Below are 17144 nucleotides of genomic sequence, written 5' to 3' on the forward strand. Positions count from 1 at the left end.
AGTATCTATCTGTATATATCTATCTGTATAGTATCTATCTGTATAGATTTATATCTATCTGTATAGTATCTATCTGTATAGTATCTATCTGTATATATCTATCTGTATAGTATCTATCTGTATATATTTATATCTATCTGTATAGTATCTATCTGTATATATTTATATCTATTTGTATAGTATCTATCTGTATAGATTTATATCTATCTGTATAGTCCATGACAGACATAGATAGGTTTTGGATGACCGTCATCGTACACTGGGATGTTATGCTATATATATATTCCTATTAGTTCTATGATAGTTTACTTTACATTGCGGTATTAACTAATATTACATTAGTTGAATGTGTTGTATGTACACCATTGTAATCATTAGAGTGGTACTTTCTATGGTTCTACACGATGACTGTCTCTATGTTTACACAAAGATCATGAAGCTCCTGAAGTTAAGGAAAATATTTATGGTAATATAATCCCTGACTATGTCATTATTAACTCAACCAGCACCCAAGGTTTCTAGCTGGAGGATAATGTTTTGGCCTGGAGGCTGTGTCAGTGTGTGTCCTGTACTGATTCTAGGAAGTCCTTATTAATGATTTTACAATCCTTAATGACTTTACAATCCTTAATGACTTTACAATCCTTAATGACTGAATCCTGTGTGTTGGAATTGTTGTTTCATGTTACATTCTAACACTGTTTAAAAACGTCTGACTGACGCCGGTCAGAATGAAACATACATCCTCACCCTTTATTGATTTGATGGTCTGTCATATTTTAACGTGAATAATTACCCTATAATACCATTACTGCCTGTTCATATCTTTCCCTCTTCTAGGTCGCCATTGTCATCAAGTATTTCTTTCAGTTTGGCTTCTTCCCCTTCAACCAGAACCCGAAGGTGGACGTGAATAAACCCTACCACCCTCCCAACATCATCGGAGTGGAGAAGAAAGACGGATACGTCGTCTACGACCTCATACAGCTTCTGGCGCTCTTCTTCCACAGGTCCATCCTGAAGGTACGGCTCAGAGAAAAGAGAGTGCTGATCTAGGATCAGTGTAGCCAATTTAGATTGTAGCGAGTGAGATTACACGGACAAGGGAGGATCTGATCCGAGATCAGCACTCCTGCCGTGAACATGGGACCTGGGATACTCCTGTTATTTAGCCGAGAAGCAGTGGGATGTGATGAGTGTCTGTTCTAGCTGTCTGAGATACAGCTTTGGATTCTGTTTGTTTGAGCTTATTGTACGAATGTATTGTATAGTATATTATATAATGTATAGTATAGTGTATAGTGTAATGTACTGTATAGCGCATAGTATAGCATAGTCTATAGTTTAGTGTATAGTATATTATAGTGGATTGTATAGTGTATAACACAGTGTATATTATAGGGGATTGTATAGTGTATAGTATGGTGGGTTGTATAGTGTATAGTATAGTATGGTGTATAGTATAGTGTGTAGTATAGTATGGTGTATAGTGGATTGTATTGTATAATTCATAGTATAGTCTATAGTGTATAGTATAGTATAGTGGAGTGTATAGTATTGTGGATTGTACAGTGGATTGTATAATGTATAATGTATAGTATAGTGTGTAGTATATTAAAGTGTATTGTGTATAGTATAGTATAGTGGATTTTACTGTGTTCATAATGAACTACCATGTTGTGAATTTGGTTGGCCGATTGATACGATCGAGAGTCATTGTTTACAACTCTTAAAACAATGTAATTGTTTGGTTTGTTCAACGTTCCTTCATACCCGACCTCTCCTCTACCTGCCACCACTTGGTTTGGTACAGAGCATTACCCTTGTGTCTCTTCTTTGTACTGCCCTGCCATAGTGTCATGGTCTATGGGACGAAGACAACCTTAAGGACACCAAGAAGGAGATACTCCGCAGGGACACTGAGTCAGAGGACGATGAGAGGAGGGAGACGGAGGCCACTCCCGTACCTTCCACCCCCCGCGAGAGGAAGGGGTCCACACAGACCCTCAGGTCTATAAACCTGGGCGTGGGCACCTCCGTGGACTCTGTACACGTCCCCGTGCACTACGTCCAGCAACAGCAGCAGACCTACCAGAGAAGGAAGAGCTCCAGTGGAGGGTCTCATATCTCCCACCGCTCAGTCCACTCTGTACGCTCCAAGAGAGGTCAGGAAAACTATTTGACTTGACTTAGCCTTTACTTTACAGTACTTTACAGTACTTTACAGTACTTTACGATTGACTTTATTTTAATAAAGCTCCATACTTTACTTAGTAGGGATGTAAAGATTTACCGATCTGTCCCTGGTTCAAATGTGAGTTGCGTGGGTCTGCGGGAGCCCAAACCAATCCAAATGACACATCAAGACGAGAAAATATTCAACCAAAACAAATCGCCGTCACAAATCGCCTTTTTTTTTTACTCACAAACGTCACAAATCGCCGTGACAACTAACACTTTTTTTTTACTCACAAACGTCACAAATCGCCGTGACTATTAACTAACTTACTTTACTTTGCCACTAACTTACTTTACTTAACTTTGCCACTAACTTACTTTACATAACTTTACTACTAACTTACTTTACTTAACTTTACCACTAACTTACTTTACTTAACTACTAACTAACCTACTTTACTTTGCCACTAACTTACTTTACTTAGCCACTAACTTACTTTACTTAACTTTACCACTAACTTACTTTACTTAACTTTACCATTAACTTACTTTACTTAACTTTACTACTAACAAACTTACTTTACTTTGCCACTAACTTACTTTACTTAGCCACTAACTTACTTTACTTAACTTTACTACTAACAAACTTAATTTACTTTGCCACTAACTTACTTTACTTAACTCTACTACTAACTCACTTACTTTACTTTGCCACTAACTTACTTTACTTAGCCACTAACTTACTTTACTTAACTTTACCACTAACTTACTTTACTTAACTCTACTACTAACTCACTTACTTTACTTTGCCACTAACTTACTTTACTTAGCCACTAACTTACTTTACTTTACTTAGCCACTAACTTACTTTACTTAACTTTACTACTAACTTACTTTACTTTACTTAGCCACTAACTTACTTTACTTTACTTTGCCACTAACTTACTTTACTTAACTTTACTACTGACTTACTTTACTTAGCCATTAACTTACTTTACTTAACATACTACTAACTGACTTTACTTTACTTTGCCACTAACTTACTTTACTTAACTTTACTACTAACAAACTTACTTTACTTAGCCACTAACTTACTTTACTTTACTTAGCCACTAACTTACTTTAAGTTTGAGAGAAATTGTGCATTCAACCCTATGTAAATCAGTGAGTTCTTAACGTATAGACTTAAAACTCAGGATTCTGTAGAAGCATACTCCAATGATGATATGTATTTACTTTTAGCTTCCTGTGCCAACCGGAAGTGCCATAATTGGTGTCAAAGGGGCTGTTTCGAAGGGTTAAAAAAGTCAAATCTTTCCAAAGCTTAATATGTGTGATTAGGTAACCCTCATGAACTGTAAATCAGTCATTCATCCCATCAGATTTCCAAGAAAAACTCACACACCCACACAGAAATGATGGAGTCACATACTAAGGGGCTTAGAGACAGACAGTGCCTGCAATAGTTACCGTTGTTCGAACTTTTAAAGAACCGTCAGACCTAGAGTTCTGAAAATTTAGAAACCTGTTCTAGAGCTCAGGTCGATAGTGCGTGGTGAGTTATGTGGCTCTAGAAGGTTCTCGGACCGAGAAACAGCCCCGTACATTTGCAATGACTTCAATTCATTTTGACCATTATGAAAATGGCGACATTTAGAAAAGTCCCAGAGTCGCAAGACTAGGTGCATTGAAACCGGCTCGGCCCATAGAGACAGACCCCGACGTTTCTGTCCGATAGCTCATTCAAGAACCCCGTAGCAAGGCATGGAAAAAAGTGGAATTTCAGCACCAATTAAGGTCTTGCTCGGGCACCGAATAACCTATCGAACCGAAACTCGGGATTCGGGTTCGCCTCACATAGGTCTACACATAATGTCAGAACTGGACCCGCAGCTAGAACGTAACTATGTGTTTTATGTTTTTAACTGAAGGCGCTGTGAATTATGGGCCTGCTCTGAAATATGTGATAGTTGGCTTCTAAACGAGTTGGAAAAAGTGAGTTTGGTGTCTGATGGTATCAGTTTGGTGTCTGAAAATATCTAATTGACTGATGGACACTGACTTGCTAGTTGACTTTTGTACATTTGCAATATGTTTAAACAGTGAGGTACCATCACCAAAAATGACATTCTGAAATCAACACCAACGAGCGATGGAGAGGAACCAGAATCACTGCCCGGCCATCCCGAGTTCATCTGCCCAGTCAATTTCGCATTCCTGCAGTATTTTTTAGTATGTCAAATGATGGTATATGCCCATTGAAACATATTGCAAATGCACAGTACATAGAATCCCAGTCATATGTTTCATGTTTCATGTTTAAATTTTTGGCTTACCAGGCGTGATTTTTCAAAACGGTTTTAAATGCTTTTAGGGGGCATCCAGACTTCCATGTCCGCTATGGGTGCACCATACTACGGCCCCAAGTCAATGGGGTCCGGCCTGAGTGATTTATGGAGGTTTTCAAAAAAAGTCAACAAATATTCTGTTTCATGTTTTGGGTTACCAGGCGTGATTTTTCAAAACGGTTTTAAATGCTTTTAGGGGGCATCCAGACTTCCATGTCCGCTATGGGTGCACCATACTACGGCCCCAAGTCAATGGGGTCCGGCCTGAGTGATATATGGAGGTTTTCAAAAAAAGTCCAAAAATATTCTATGTTTTTTCTTCTGGAAAATATTACATGTTTCATGTTTTGGGTTACCAGGCACGACTTTCAATAAGGTTTTTAATGCTTCATTTTGGCCTATTTAAAAATAAATCGTTATTTTCGACTTTTGACTTCCTATGAAATCATTTTGCAAATGGACAAAACATATGTCTTATGGACAAGTAAAAACAGTTATGGACAAGTAAAAACAGTTCTTATACGTGTGAAATTGACATAAAAATCGAAAGAATTCGAAAAACGGTCCAGAAAGCACTTTTTTAAAGGGGGTGATAAGTTTTTTCAAATTTTTTCTAATTTTCGACTTTTGACTTTTGACTTCCTATGAGATCATATTGCAAATGTACAAAACATATGCCTTATGTACAAGTAAAAAATAAAATAATAATTGTGATAATAAAATTTGACAAAAGTATGTTCATACAGTTCTTATAGATGTGTAATTGACATAAAAATCGAAAGAATTTCGAAAAACCGTCCAGAAAGCACCTTTTTAAGGGGGTGATAAGTTTTTACAAAAATGTTCAAATGTTCAAAATTTTACTCTTGGGTCTTGACTTGGTTTACATTTGCAATATGAAAAGTTACGGTAATGCGCACTCGCCATCTATAGGATTTTTGGAGTGATACAATTGGCATTTGCCATATAGCATTTGCAATCAGTTTTGGATGAAACGATGCCGAATTGAGTGGTATTGTCCATCGTGTATATGTTTTGGACGGTGCCAATGACTTCCCATGTTATTTTGTCCATTTCAGGGAGGTGTTCCCTTACTTACTTTACTTAACTTTACTACTAACAAACTTACTTTACTTTGCCACTAACTTACTTTACTTAACTTTACTACTGAGTTACTTTACTTAGCCATTAACTTACTTTACTTAACTTTACTACTAACTTACTTTACTTGACTTTGCCAGGTACAGTACAATAGGGTTGTAACATGCATTGCCATGGTTTCCCCAGGCAGCACTAACTCCAGGAACAGTAGCCATAGAGACGGGGGCGAGTCAGTGCAGCAGAAGACTAAGAAACAACTGATCAAGGAGAAACTCAGAGAACAGATGATCAAAGCCAAGACCTTCACTGTCAAAAGGTGGGATTGACTGGTTGAATGATTGATTGGTTGATCGATTGACTGATTAGTTGGTTGATTGGTTGATTGATTGTATTTGTATCATTGTCTCTCCAGGACCATGGAGGTGTACCTGCCCATCCGTCAGTTCTTCTACAACCTAGTCCATCCAGAGTACAGCGCTGTAACAGACGTCTATGTTCTCATGTTCCTGGCCGATACCATCGACTTCATCATCATCGTCTTCGGCTTCTCTGCTTTTGGGGTACGTATGCTGGTCTCTTTTGGGGTATGTCTAGTCTAGTCTCTGTTGGGGTATGTCTAGTCTCTGTTGGGGTAAGTACTGTCCTCTAGGGCTAGGGCTGTCCACTACCCCCACTAGGGTTAGAGTTAGTGAAAAGTTTGTTGAAATGTTGACAGTTACTTGAACATTTACCGTATCTGTCAGAAACTCCACGGGAGCAGACATCACTTCCTCTCATCTTATCTTTTCTTATCTGTCAGAAACACTCCACGGGAGCAGACATCACTTCCTCTCATCTTGCCTTATCTTTTATAATCCTTTCTGCCAGAAACACTCAGCGGGAGCAGACATCACGTCGTCCCTGTCGGAGGACCAGGTTCCCGGAGCCTTCCTGGTGATGGTTCTGATCCAGTTTGGGACCATGGTGGTGGACCGGGCCCTCTACCTCAAGAAGACAGTGCTGGGGAAGGTCATCTTCCAGGTGGTCCTGGTATTCGGGATACACTTCTGGATGTTCTTCATCCTCCCCGGACTCTCTGAGAGGTAAATACTCACCTTGTGATGTTAATTGGTTAATTGGTTAATTAGTTATGGGATCCACTTCTGGATGTTCTTCATCCTGCCCGGACTCTCTGAGAGGTAAATACTCACCTTGTGATGTTAATTGGTTAATTGGTTAATTGGTTAATTGGTTAATTAGTTATGGGATACACTTCTGGATTTTCTTCATCCTGCCCGGACTCTCTGAGAGGTAAATACTCACCTTGTGATGTTAATTGGTTAATTGGTTAATTAGTTATGGGATACACTTCTGGATGTTCTTCATCCTGCCCGGACTCTCTGAGAGGTAAATACTCACCTTGTGATGTTAATTGGTTAATTGGTTAATTGGTTAATTAGTTATGGGATACACTTCTGGATGTTCTTCATCCTGCCCGGAGTCACTGAGAGGTAAATACTCACCTTGTGATGTTAATTGGTTAATTGGTTAATTGGTTAATTAGTTATGGGATACACTTCTGGATGTTCTTCATCCTGCCCGGAGTCACTGAGAGGTTAATACTCTCCTTCATGGAGTAAATTAGTAAATACATCCAATTTATTGGTTGATTTAATGAATTAGTTGTTGAATTGGTTTATTTTGTAAACATATCCAGTTCTTTCAGATCTCCCTAAGGGGGGTAGGGGCCTCGTGATTGATTAAGAATGTTTCATTAGTAGCAGTGTTTGTCATTAGTAACCTTGCTTATCAGTATTTATACCTCTGTCCACTTTGCAGGCGTTTCAATGAGAACACAGTAGCCAAGCTATGGTACTGTATCAAGTGTATCTACTTTGGGCTGTCAGCCTATCAAATCCGCTGTGGCTACCCCACCAGAGTCCTGGGTAACTTCCTCACCAAGAGCTACAACTACGCCAACCTCTTCCTGTTTCAAGGGTGAGTTAGGACAAGGGGTTTCCCAACTTTATTTTTGGGGCCACAGACCGACTACGTCAACCTATTCCTGTTTCAAGGGTGAGTTAGGACAAGGGGTTCCTCAACTTTATTTTGGGCCCACAGACCCGAATTTGTGAAAGCAAATTCATCAGGTATCCCTCAAAATCAGAACACAACCCCGACTTTAGAATGCGATAAAAAAAATTGCATGCAATGAGTTTTACTATGACTACTGTAGAGCATGGCCGGACTGCGGTTTAAAAGCTAATTTATAACTTAGAGAACTATTTATAACTTGTCAGAAATGTCCAGATCAACTAGGCCATGTCAGTTAGTTTTTTTTTAAGCCGATAGATATTGTTGCAATGTTTGAGTCACTCAAATATCAAATGAATACACATTAGACATTGCAAAATGTATAGAATTGTAAGAAAATTAGCTTTAAAACCTCAAAATGTTCTCTGTACCTCATGACAAAATGTGTAGAATTGGGGGAAATAAGCTTTAAACCTGCAAAAAAAAATTCTCTCTGGCAACAAGAAGGGAGTGAACAGTACTTGTACCCATAGAAATAGACGTGGTGTGGGATTGGGGGGTCGGGATGTTCCCCAATGATGGAAAGGGGGGGAGGGGGGGGGCCTGAGTGAAAAGGTTTGGGGAACCTCTGCTCTAACCTTGTTCCACAGACCCCCTTGGCCAAATTCATTGAATCTGTTGTAGCAGGGAACCTGGAACCTGGCCAGGTTCCCTGCATTACCTTCGCGAGGACCCAAGTTTGGGAAACATTGAGTTAGGACACTGTAAGGTGTAGTAGGACATTCAACTCACACATTCAACATACAGTAGTATATCACTGTTGTACAGTGTGCAAGTCTCAAATTACTCTCTATTCCCTTTATAGTGTGAACCAGTGTTGTAGTACTTGAGTCCAAGAATCTGACTTGACTTGGACTCCAAGTCACAATTATACTGTATATGAGAAATAGGCTGTGATTTGAGAGCCAGTGTCAAAACACAGGTGTGTTTGTGTGCGTTCCCCTTCCAGGTTCCGTCTGATCCCGTTCCTGACTGAGCTGCGTGCGGTGATGGACTGGGTCTGGACTGACACCTCCCTGTCCTTATCCTCTTGGATCTGTGTGGAAGACATCTACGCTCACATCTTCGTCCTCAAGTGCTGGAGGGAGTCAGAGAGAGTAGGTTGTGTATCCTCCTTGTTCATGTGTCTGTGGGACAAACAGGGGTTCGAACACGAGCTCTGCCCACTGCGTCACTGTTAGCTTAGCCCACTCAGCTAAAGCTTAAGAAGGCGGACAGCCTTCATCCCAAATGGCATCCCAAATGGCATCATATTCCCTATATAGTGCACTACTTTTGACCAGGACCCATTGGCACCATATTGCCTATGGACTATTTGGGCCCTGGTCACTTTATACGGAACAAGGTCGCCATTTCAGAGGTACCCTCAGTCCATAACTATAGTCCTCCTCTCCCCCCTCTCCTCCAGAGATACCCTCAGCCGCGGGGCCAAGCGAAGAAGCCTGTGGTGAAGTATGGGATGGGAGGGATGATCGTCATGCTTCTGATCTGTATCATCTGGTTCCCTCTACTCTTCATGTCTCTGGTCAAGTCTGTGGTGGGGGTGGTCAACAAACCCCTGGACGTCTCCTTCTCCATCACCCTGGCCGGGTTCCAGGTATTGTAAAATAACTAAGGCTCTACTACTGATAGATCCATCAGTTGATCGGGTTCGAGATTAATCCGTCTGTCCGTCTGTCCATCAGTCAGACAGACAGTCCAGTCTATTAGGACATTAGTTGTGCATTATGGGTACATTGGAATTGACCCAACCTGTTTGGTGACCTGCTGCTCTGTAGATTGCATCCTAATATTGTGTTTTCCAGCCCATAGAGATAGTTAGAGAACTCATCTTTGTAGCTGTGCCATTGTGGCGTTTGTGACAGCACCCACGATTAAAAATATCTCCATTGTGAATTTGTCAATTTTCTTATTATTATTTTTATAATTTTTTAAGTGTATAGCTAATGTTGGTGATATATAGCCACCTGTCCATGCTAAAACGGTTTACATCAGAGATAAGTCGTCTATCTGTGTCCATCTTTTCCAGCCCATCTTCACAATGAGTGCTCAGCAGAACCAGCTCAGAGAAGTCTCCAACCATGAATTCCATGGCACCTTCATGAGGTCATATCTCAGCGACCCTGTAAGTGCACGGTTACAAGTATTTTATGCAACTACTATATGTGTCGTCTCACTGGGTTGGTAGGCCGAGCATAGGGTAAATCTCCATTGTAACAGAGGGACAATATTCTCGTCCCTCCTCTCCTCTGTACAGGATGCGATGCAGTGGTTGGAGTCATACATGCCAGAGGACCTGACCATAGCTGAGTTGGAGGGCAGCTCTAACAGTCTGTGGACCATCAGTCCTCCCAGTAGAACTAACATCATGAAGATGCTCAGCTCCAAGGAACAATTCCCCGTCACTTTAGCTTGGTCTATCCAACGGTAAGAACAGTTCCCCGTCACTGTAGCTTGGTCTATCCAACGGTAAGAACAGTTCCCCATCACTGTAGCTTGGTTTATCCAACGGTAAGAACAGTTCCCCCATCACTGTAGCTTGGTCTATCTAACGGTAAGAACAGTTCCCCATCACTGTAGCTTGGTCTATCCAACGGTAAGAACAGTTCCCCATCACTGTAGCTTGGTTTATCCAACGGTAAGAACAGTTCCCCCATCACTGTAGCTTGGTCTATCCAACGGTAAGAACATTCCCCCATCACTGTAGCTTGGTCTGTCCAGCAGTAAGAACAGTTCCCCATCACTGTAGCTTGGTCTATCCAACGGTAAGAACAGTTCCCGTTACTGTAGCTTGGTCTGTCCAACGGTAAGAACAGTTCCCCCATCACTGTAGCTTGGTCTATCCAACGGTAAGAACAGTCCCCCATCACTGTAGCTTGGTCTGTCCAGCAGTAAGAACAGTTCCCCATCACTGTAGCTTGGTCTATCCAACGGTAAGAACAGTTCCCGTTACTGTAGCTTGGTCTGTCCAACGGTAAGAACAGTTCCTCATCACTGTAGCTTGGTCTGTCCAGCAGTAAGAACAGTCCCCCATCACTGTAGCTTGGTCTATCCAACGGTAAGAACAGTCCCCCATCACTGTAGCTTGGTCTGTCCAGCAGTAAGAACAGTCCCCCATCACTGTAGCTTGGTCTATCCAACGGTAAGAACAGTTCCCCATCATTGTAGCTTGGTCTATCCAACGGTAAGAACAGTTCCCCATCACTGTAGCTTGGTCTATCCAACGGTAAGAACAGTCCCCCATCACTGTAGCTTGGTCTATCCAACGGTAAGAACAGTTCCCCATCACTGTAGCTTGGTCTATCCAGCGGTAAGAACAGTTCCCCATCACTGTAGCTTGGTTTATCCAACGGTAAGAACAGTCCCCCATCACTGTAGCTTGGTCTATCTAACGGTAAGAACAGTTCCCCATCACTGTAGCTTGGTCTATCCAACGGTAAGAACAGTTCCCCATCACTGTAGCTTGGTCTAACCAGCGGTAAGAACAGTTCCTCATCACTGTAGCTTGGTCTAACCAGCGGTAAGAACAGTTCCCCATCACTGTAGCTTGGTCTATCCAGAAAAGTTTCATCGTTGGACAGCATTGGACAGCATTGGACATCATTGGACAGCATTGGACAGCATTGGACAGCATTGGACAGCATTGGACAGCATTTGACAGCATTTGACAGCATTGGACAGCATTGGACAGCATTAGACAGCATTGGACAGCATTGGACAGCATTGGACAGCATTAGACAGCATTAGACAGCATTGGACAGCATTGGACAGCATTGGACAGCATTGGACAGCATTGGACATCATTGGACAGCATTGGACAGCATTTGACATCATTAGACAGCATTAGACAGCATTGCACATCATTGCACAGCGTTGGACAGCATTGGACAGCATTGCACATCATTGCATGCACGATAGAACAGCAGAGTAGAATGCAAATACATTCGTACCTTCTGATTGGTCCCAGAAACCGATGCGGGAGCCTGACGAACAGGCCGAGGCTACGGGAGCCTGACGAACCGGCCGAGGCTGCGGGAGCCTGACGAACCGGCCGAGGCTGCGGGAGCCTGACAAACAGGCCGAGGCTGCGGGAGCCTGACGAACCGGCCGAGGCTGCGGGAGCCTGACGAACCGGCCGAGGCTGCGGGAGCCTGACGAACAGGCCGAGGCTGCGGGAGCCTGACGAACCGGCCGAGGCTGCGGGAGCCTGACGAACAGGCCGAGGCTGCGGGAGCCTGACGAACCGGCCGAGGCTGCGGGAGCCTGACGAACAGGCCGAGGCTGCGGGAGCCTGACGAGTAGTCTATTTCAGAAGAACAGATGCTCTGAGTTGTCCTTATTTTAGGCCCTGATCTGGCTATGCCATATGATCTGGCTATGCCCTGATCTGGCTATGCCATAGCCACATAGCTGAATAAAATCTAAACGATTTGAGGGAGTACGCACATGTGGCTATTCTGTGTATACGGAGAACTAACATGAATAACATACATGTCGATCTCCTCTGGCTCAAAATAGAGGTATTGACATGTTGAAAGCACCTGGCTGTCTGTTTAAATGACTAGCACACAGCTCAGATACCCATGCATAAACCACAAGACATGCCACAAGGGGTCTATTTATAACGCACGGGTACTACACGGAGCCATGACTACATGGAACTCGATTCCACATCAAGAAACTCCTGCAAGCAAGTGAAATCAGATTTTTTTTAAACGGATAAAATGGAACAACGCAGACTGTTATCGAGACACACACACACAGGCACACACACTGTAACGTCCGTCGTTGGAATGAGACCAAAGCGCAGCGTGGAAAGTGTTCACGATTTAATGTTCACAAAAACACTCAAACAGAAATGACAAAAGGAGAAAACGAAAGCACACAGTTCTGTCAGGGAAACAACCTAAACAGAAAACAACACCCCACAAAACCCAAACGGAAAATGACAACTTATATATGATCCCCAATCAGAGACAACGATAGACAGCTGCCTCTGATTGGGAACCACACACGGCAAAACAACAAAGAAATAGAAAACATAGATTTTCCCACCCGAGTCACACCCTGACCAAACCAAACATAGAGAATAAATAAGGATCTCTAAGGTCAGGGCGTGACACACACACACTAGCACACGTATTTTACAGACACGTACATTGTATTGTACATATGTTATTTAATATTCTGTTTGATTTTCTGTGATGTAAATACCTTGATGTGTTTTTTTTGCTGGACCCCAGGAAGAGTAGCTGCTGCCTTGGAAGGAACTAATGGGGATCCATAATAAACCCCAGGAAGAGTAGCTGCTGCCTTGGCAGGAACTAATGGGGATCCGTAATAAACCCCAGGAAGAGTAGCCGCTGCCTTGGCAGGAACTAATGGGGATCCATAATAAACCCCAGGAAGAGTAGCTGCTGCCTTGGAAGGAACTAATGGGGATCCATAATAAACCCCAGGAAGAGTAGCCACTACCTTGGCAGGAACTAATGGGGATCCATAATAAACCCCAGGAAGAGTAGCTGCTGCCTTGGCAGGAACTAATGGGGATCCGTAATAAACCCCAGGAAGAGTAGCCGCTGCCTTGGCAGGAACTAATGGGGATCCATAATAAACCCCAGGAAGAGTAGCTGCTGCCTTGGAAGGAACTAATGGGGATCCATAATAAACCCCAGGAAGAGTAGCCACTACCTTGGCAGGAACTAATGGGGATCCATAATAAACCCCAGGAAGAGTAGCTGCTGCCTTGTCAGGAACTAATGGGGATCCATAATAAACCTTAGGAAGAGTAGCCACTACCTTGGCAGGAACTAATGGGGATCCATAATAAACCCTAGGAAGAGTAGCTGCTGCCTTGGCAGGAACTAATGGGGATCCATAATAAATACAAATACAAATGATGACCAAGTCAGACTATGTATGCAGCGAATGATCAGGCAAAGGTTATAGATGTTCTGTATTGTCTGAAACAGGAACCAGACTCTGGGAGCGAAGGCTGAGTTTTCTACGGGGAAGAAGGTCATGTTTCTGGATGATAAGACCAAGCTGGAGCTATTCCTACTGCTCAATGGGACCAGAAAAGACGGAGTGTGAGTTTACTTTTAATTCATGTATTTGTCAATTAACTATTTTTTTTTTTAAATCAAACTACTTTTATTTTAAAAACCAATCTGAAATATTAGTGACTGTATTCCCTTCCCAGATGTTAGTAACAGCCTGTTGTATTCCTCTGTTGCCAGGGTGATAAAACATGGCTTCCCTCGGTATCTCCGAGCCCCTACTGACTCTGAGGCCAAACCCATACAACAGCTGTGTAAAGGTAAAGCAGCATTTAAACATCTCAATACACTTTACACTAGGCAAATATACAATAAAATACATGAAAAAAAACAAGACATTAGTCTATCTCTATCTATATATCTGACTTTCATGATGGTGATGTTATAATGTTGTTAGTTGTCAATCGTCTTGTCTTATCGTGTTAATTGCTTGTTGTCAATAGTGTTATTGTGTAGGGCTTGAATCAATACGTATCGTGGAAGTTCTGCGCTATAGTGCGATTGAAATTTAAAGGCAATGTTCCCGCGTTTGTGAAGACTGCATTCACAGCAAACGCTCAATCGGAAATTACCTTTAAATTTAAATTTGCGCTATAGAATCGAGCTGTGTTTGTTGTCAACCATGCTATTTTGAAGACAAAAGGCACCTTTCCACATTGTGTGGACTAAAGTTTATGTTTATGTTTATGAACATTAAAAACACAATGGTATTATATTGCGTTCTATTTGTTTCCTCCAGAGGAAGAATTCATCACTTTGGCTTTGGAGCGATTCCATAACGACTCAGCGGAGGTCCAGGAGTGGTGGATCGTGAACCAGACTAGTCCGGGAAAGATCAACGTTCGTAGCCCCAAGAATCTGTACGACGCTGGACTGGAGCTCTATGTCTTCAGCGACCAGGTCAGCCCTCCTAGTCTGGGCTTCCTGGCTGGATACGGGTGAGTAGACCAAATATAGCATAGCATCACATGAAATCATGTGAAATCTCTACCCTGGCAGTGTTTGCTAGCTAGCCCATCGTTTTCTCATCAGCCCAACATTTTTGTCTTTGATGAAGAAAGTGTCATAATAGCAGATATGGTCGGAGTACCATTGAATAATAAAACCAATAGCCCGTGGTATGAGACAAGGGTATCTCCACTTCTTTTCACACTTTGTAATTATTTAGCTTTAAAGAGCGACTTAACGCACCGATTCTGGTAACCTGATATCTGTATATACAGTGGGGAGTAGTATTTAAGTATTTGATACACTGCCGATTTTGCAGGTTTTCCTACTTACAAAGCATGTAGAGGTCTGTAATTTTTATCATAGGTACACTTCAACTGTGAGAGACGGAATCTAAAACAAAAATCCAGAAAATCACATTGTATGATTTTTAAGTAATTCATTTGCATTTTATTGCATGACATAAGTATTTGATCACCTACCAACCAGTAAGAATTCCGGCTCTCACAGACCTGTTAGTTTTTCTTTAAGAAGCCCTCCTGTTCTCCACTCATTACCTGTATTAACTGCACCTGTTTGAACTCGTTACCTGTATAAAAGACACCTGTCCACACACTCAATCAAACAGACTCCAACCTCTCCACAATGGCCAAGACCAGAGAGCTGTGTAAGGACATCAGGGATAAAATTGTAGACCTGCACAAGGCTGGGATGGGCTACAGGACAATAGGCAAGCAGCTTGGTGAGAAGGCAACAACTGTTGGCGCAATTATTAGAAAATAGAAGAAAATAGAAGAAGTTCAAGATGATGGTCAATCACCCTCGGTCTGGGGCTCCATGCAAGATCTCACCTCGTGGGGCATCAATGATCATGAGGAAGGTGAGGGATCAGCCCAGAACTACACGGCAGGACCTGGTCAATGACCTGAAGAGAGCTGGGACCACAGTCTCAAAGAAAACCATTAGTAACACACTACGCCGTCATGGATTAAAATCCTGCAGCGCACGCAAGGTCCCCCTGCTCAAGCAGGCGCATGTCCAGGCCCGTCTGAAGTTTGCCAATGACCATCTGGATGATCCAGAGGAGGAATGGGAGAAGGTCATGTGGTCTGATGATTCAAAAATAGATCTTTTTGGTCTAAACTCCACTCGCCGTGTTTGGAGGAAGAAGAAGGATGAGTACAACCCCAAGAACACCATCCCAACCGTGAAGCATGGAGGTGGAAACATCATTCTTTGGGGATGCTTTTCTGCAAAGGGGACAGGACGACTGCACCGTATTGAGGGGAGGATGGATGGGGCCATGTATTGCGAGATCTTAGCCAACAACCTCCTTCCCTCAGTAAGAGCATTGATGATGGGTCGTGGCTGGGTCTTCCAGCATGACAACGACCCGAAACACACAGCCAGGGCAACTAAGGAGTGGCTCCGTAAGAAGTATCTCAAGGTCCTGGAGTGGCCTAGCCAGTCTCCAGACCTGAACCCAATAGAAAATCTTTGGAGGGAGCTGAAAGTCCGTAATTTCCAGCGACAGCCCCGAAACCTGAAGGATCTGGAGAAGGTCTGTATGGAGGAGTGGGCCAAAATCCCTGCTGCAGTGTGTGCAAACCTGGTCAAGAACTACAGGAAACGTATGATCTCTGTAATTGCAAACAAAGGATTCTGTACCAAATATTAAGTTCTGCTTTTCTGATGTATCAAATACTTATGTCATGCAATAAAATGCGAATAAATTACTTAAAAATCATACAATGTGATTTTCGGGATTTTTGTTTTAGATTCCGTCTCTCACAGTTGAAGTGTACCTATGATAAAAATTACAGACCTCTACATGCTTTGTAAGTAGGAAAATCGGCAAAATCGGCAGTGTATCAAATACTTGTTCTCCCCACTGTATATCTATCTGTATATATATATATCTGTATATATATATATATCTGTATATATATATATATATATATCTCTATCTATAGATCTGTATATATATATATATATATATCTATAGATCTGTATATATATATATCTCTATCTATAGATCAAAAAATCTATCTATCTATATAGATCTATCTGTCTATCTATCTACTGTATCTATAGATCTATCTACTGTATCTATAGATCTATCTACTGTATCTATAGATCTATCTATATCTTATATATATCTCTCTATTGTATCTATCTCTCTCTCTATTGTATCTATCTATCTACTGTATCTATAGATCCATCTCTATTTATCTCTCTATTGTATCTACTGTATCTATAGACCTATCTATCTATTTATCTATATCCACAAAGGAGAAAGGGATGAGTTTCTGACGCTAAAGTAGAAACCACAGTTCTGCTCATCATGTAATTTACATCCTGTCACTGTTGTTACTGACATATTTGACATTCTGATTACCTCAAATACAGGAATACCGTTTAAATACGCAGCTCAATG

General features: G+C 42.0%; 1 protein-coding gene across 1 annotated transcript in view; it reads left to right on the forward strand.

Moving 5' to 3' along the window:
- LOC139550094 (piezo-type mechanosensitive ion channel component 2) overlaps window positions 1-17144 on the forward strand; it is a 224814-nt gene that overhangs the window by 196013 nt on the left and 11657 nt on the right. Inside the window, exons 46-58 of the mRNA XM_071360724.1 lie at window positions 841-1023; window positions 1856-2165; window positions 5814-5943; window positions 6040-6187; window positions 6495-6709; window positions 7446-7604; window positions 8650-8797; window positions 9109-9297; window positions 9730-9825; window positions 9958-10127; window positions 13673-13789; window positions 13940-14019; window positions 14499-14697. Coding sequence (XP_071216825.1) covers window positions 841-1023; window positions 1856-2165; window positions 5814-5943; window positions 6040-6187; window positions 6495-6709; window positions 7446-7604; window positions 8650-8797; window positions 9109-9297; window positions 9730-9825; window positions 9958-10127; window positions 13673-13789; window positions 13940-14019; window positions 14499-14697 — 2144 coding nt within the window. The remainder of the gene's footprint in view (window positions 1-840; window positions 1024-1855; window positions 2166-5813; window positions 5944-6039; window positions 6188-6494; window positions 6710-7445; window positions 7605-8649; window positions 8798-9108; window positions 9298-9729; window positions 9826-9957; window positions 10128-13672; window positions 13790-13939; window positions 14020-14498; window positions 14698-17144) is intronic.

Source organism: Salvelinus alpinus, chromosome 23 (genome assembly GCF_045679555.1).
Source record: "Salvelinus alpinus chromosome 23, SLU_Salpinus.1, whole genome shotgun sequence".
In the NCBI taxonomy this organism is placed as follows: domain Eukaryota; kingdom Metazoa; phylum Chordata; class Actinopteri; order Salmoniformes; family Salmonidae; genus Salvelinus; species Salvelinus alpinus.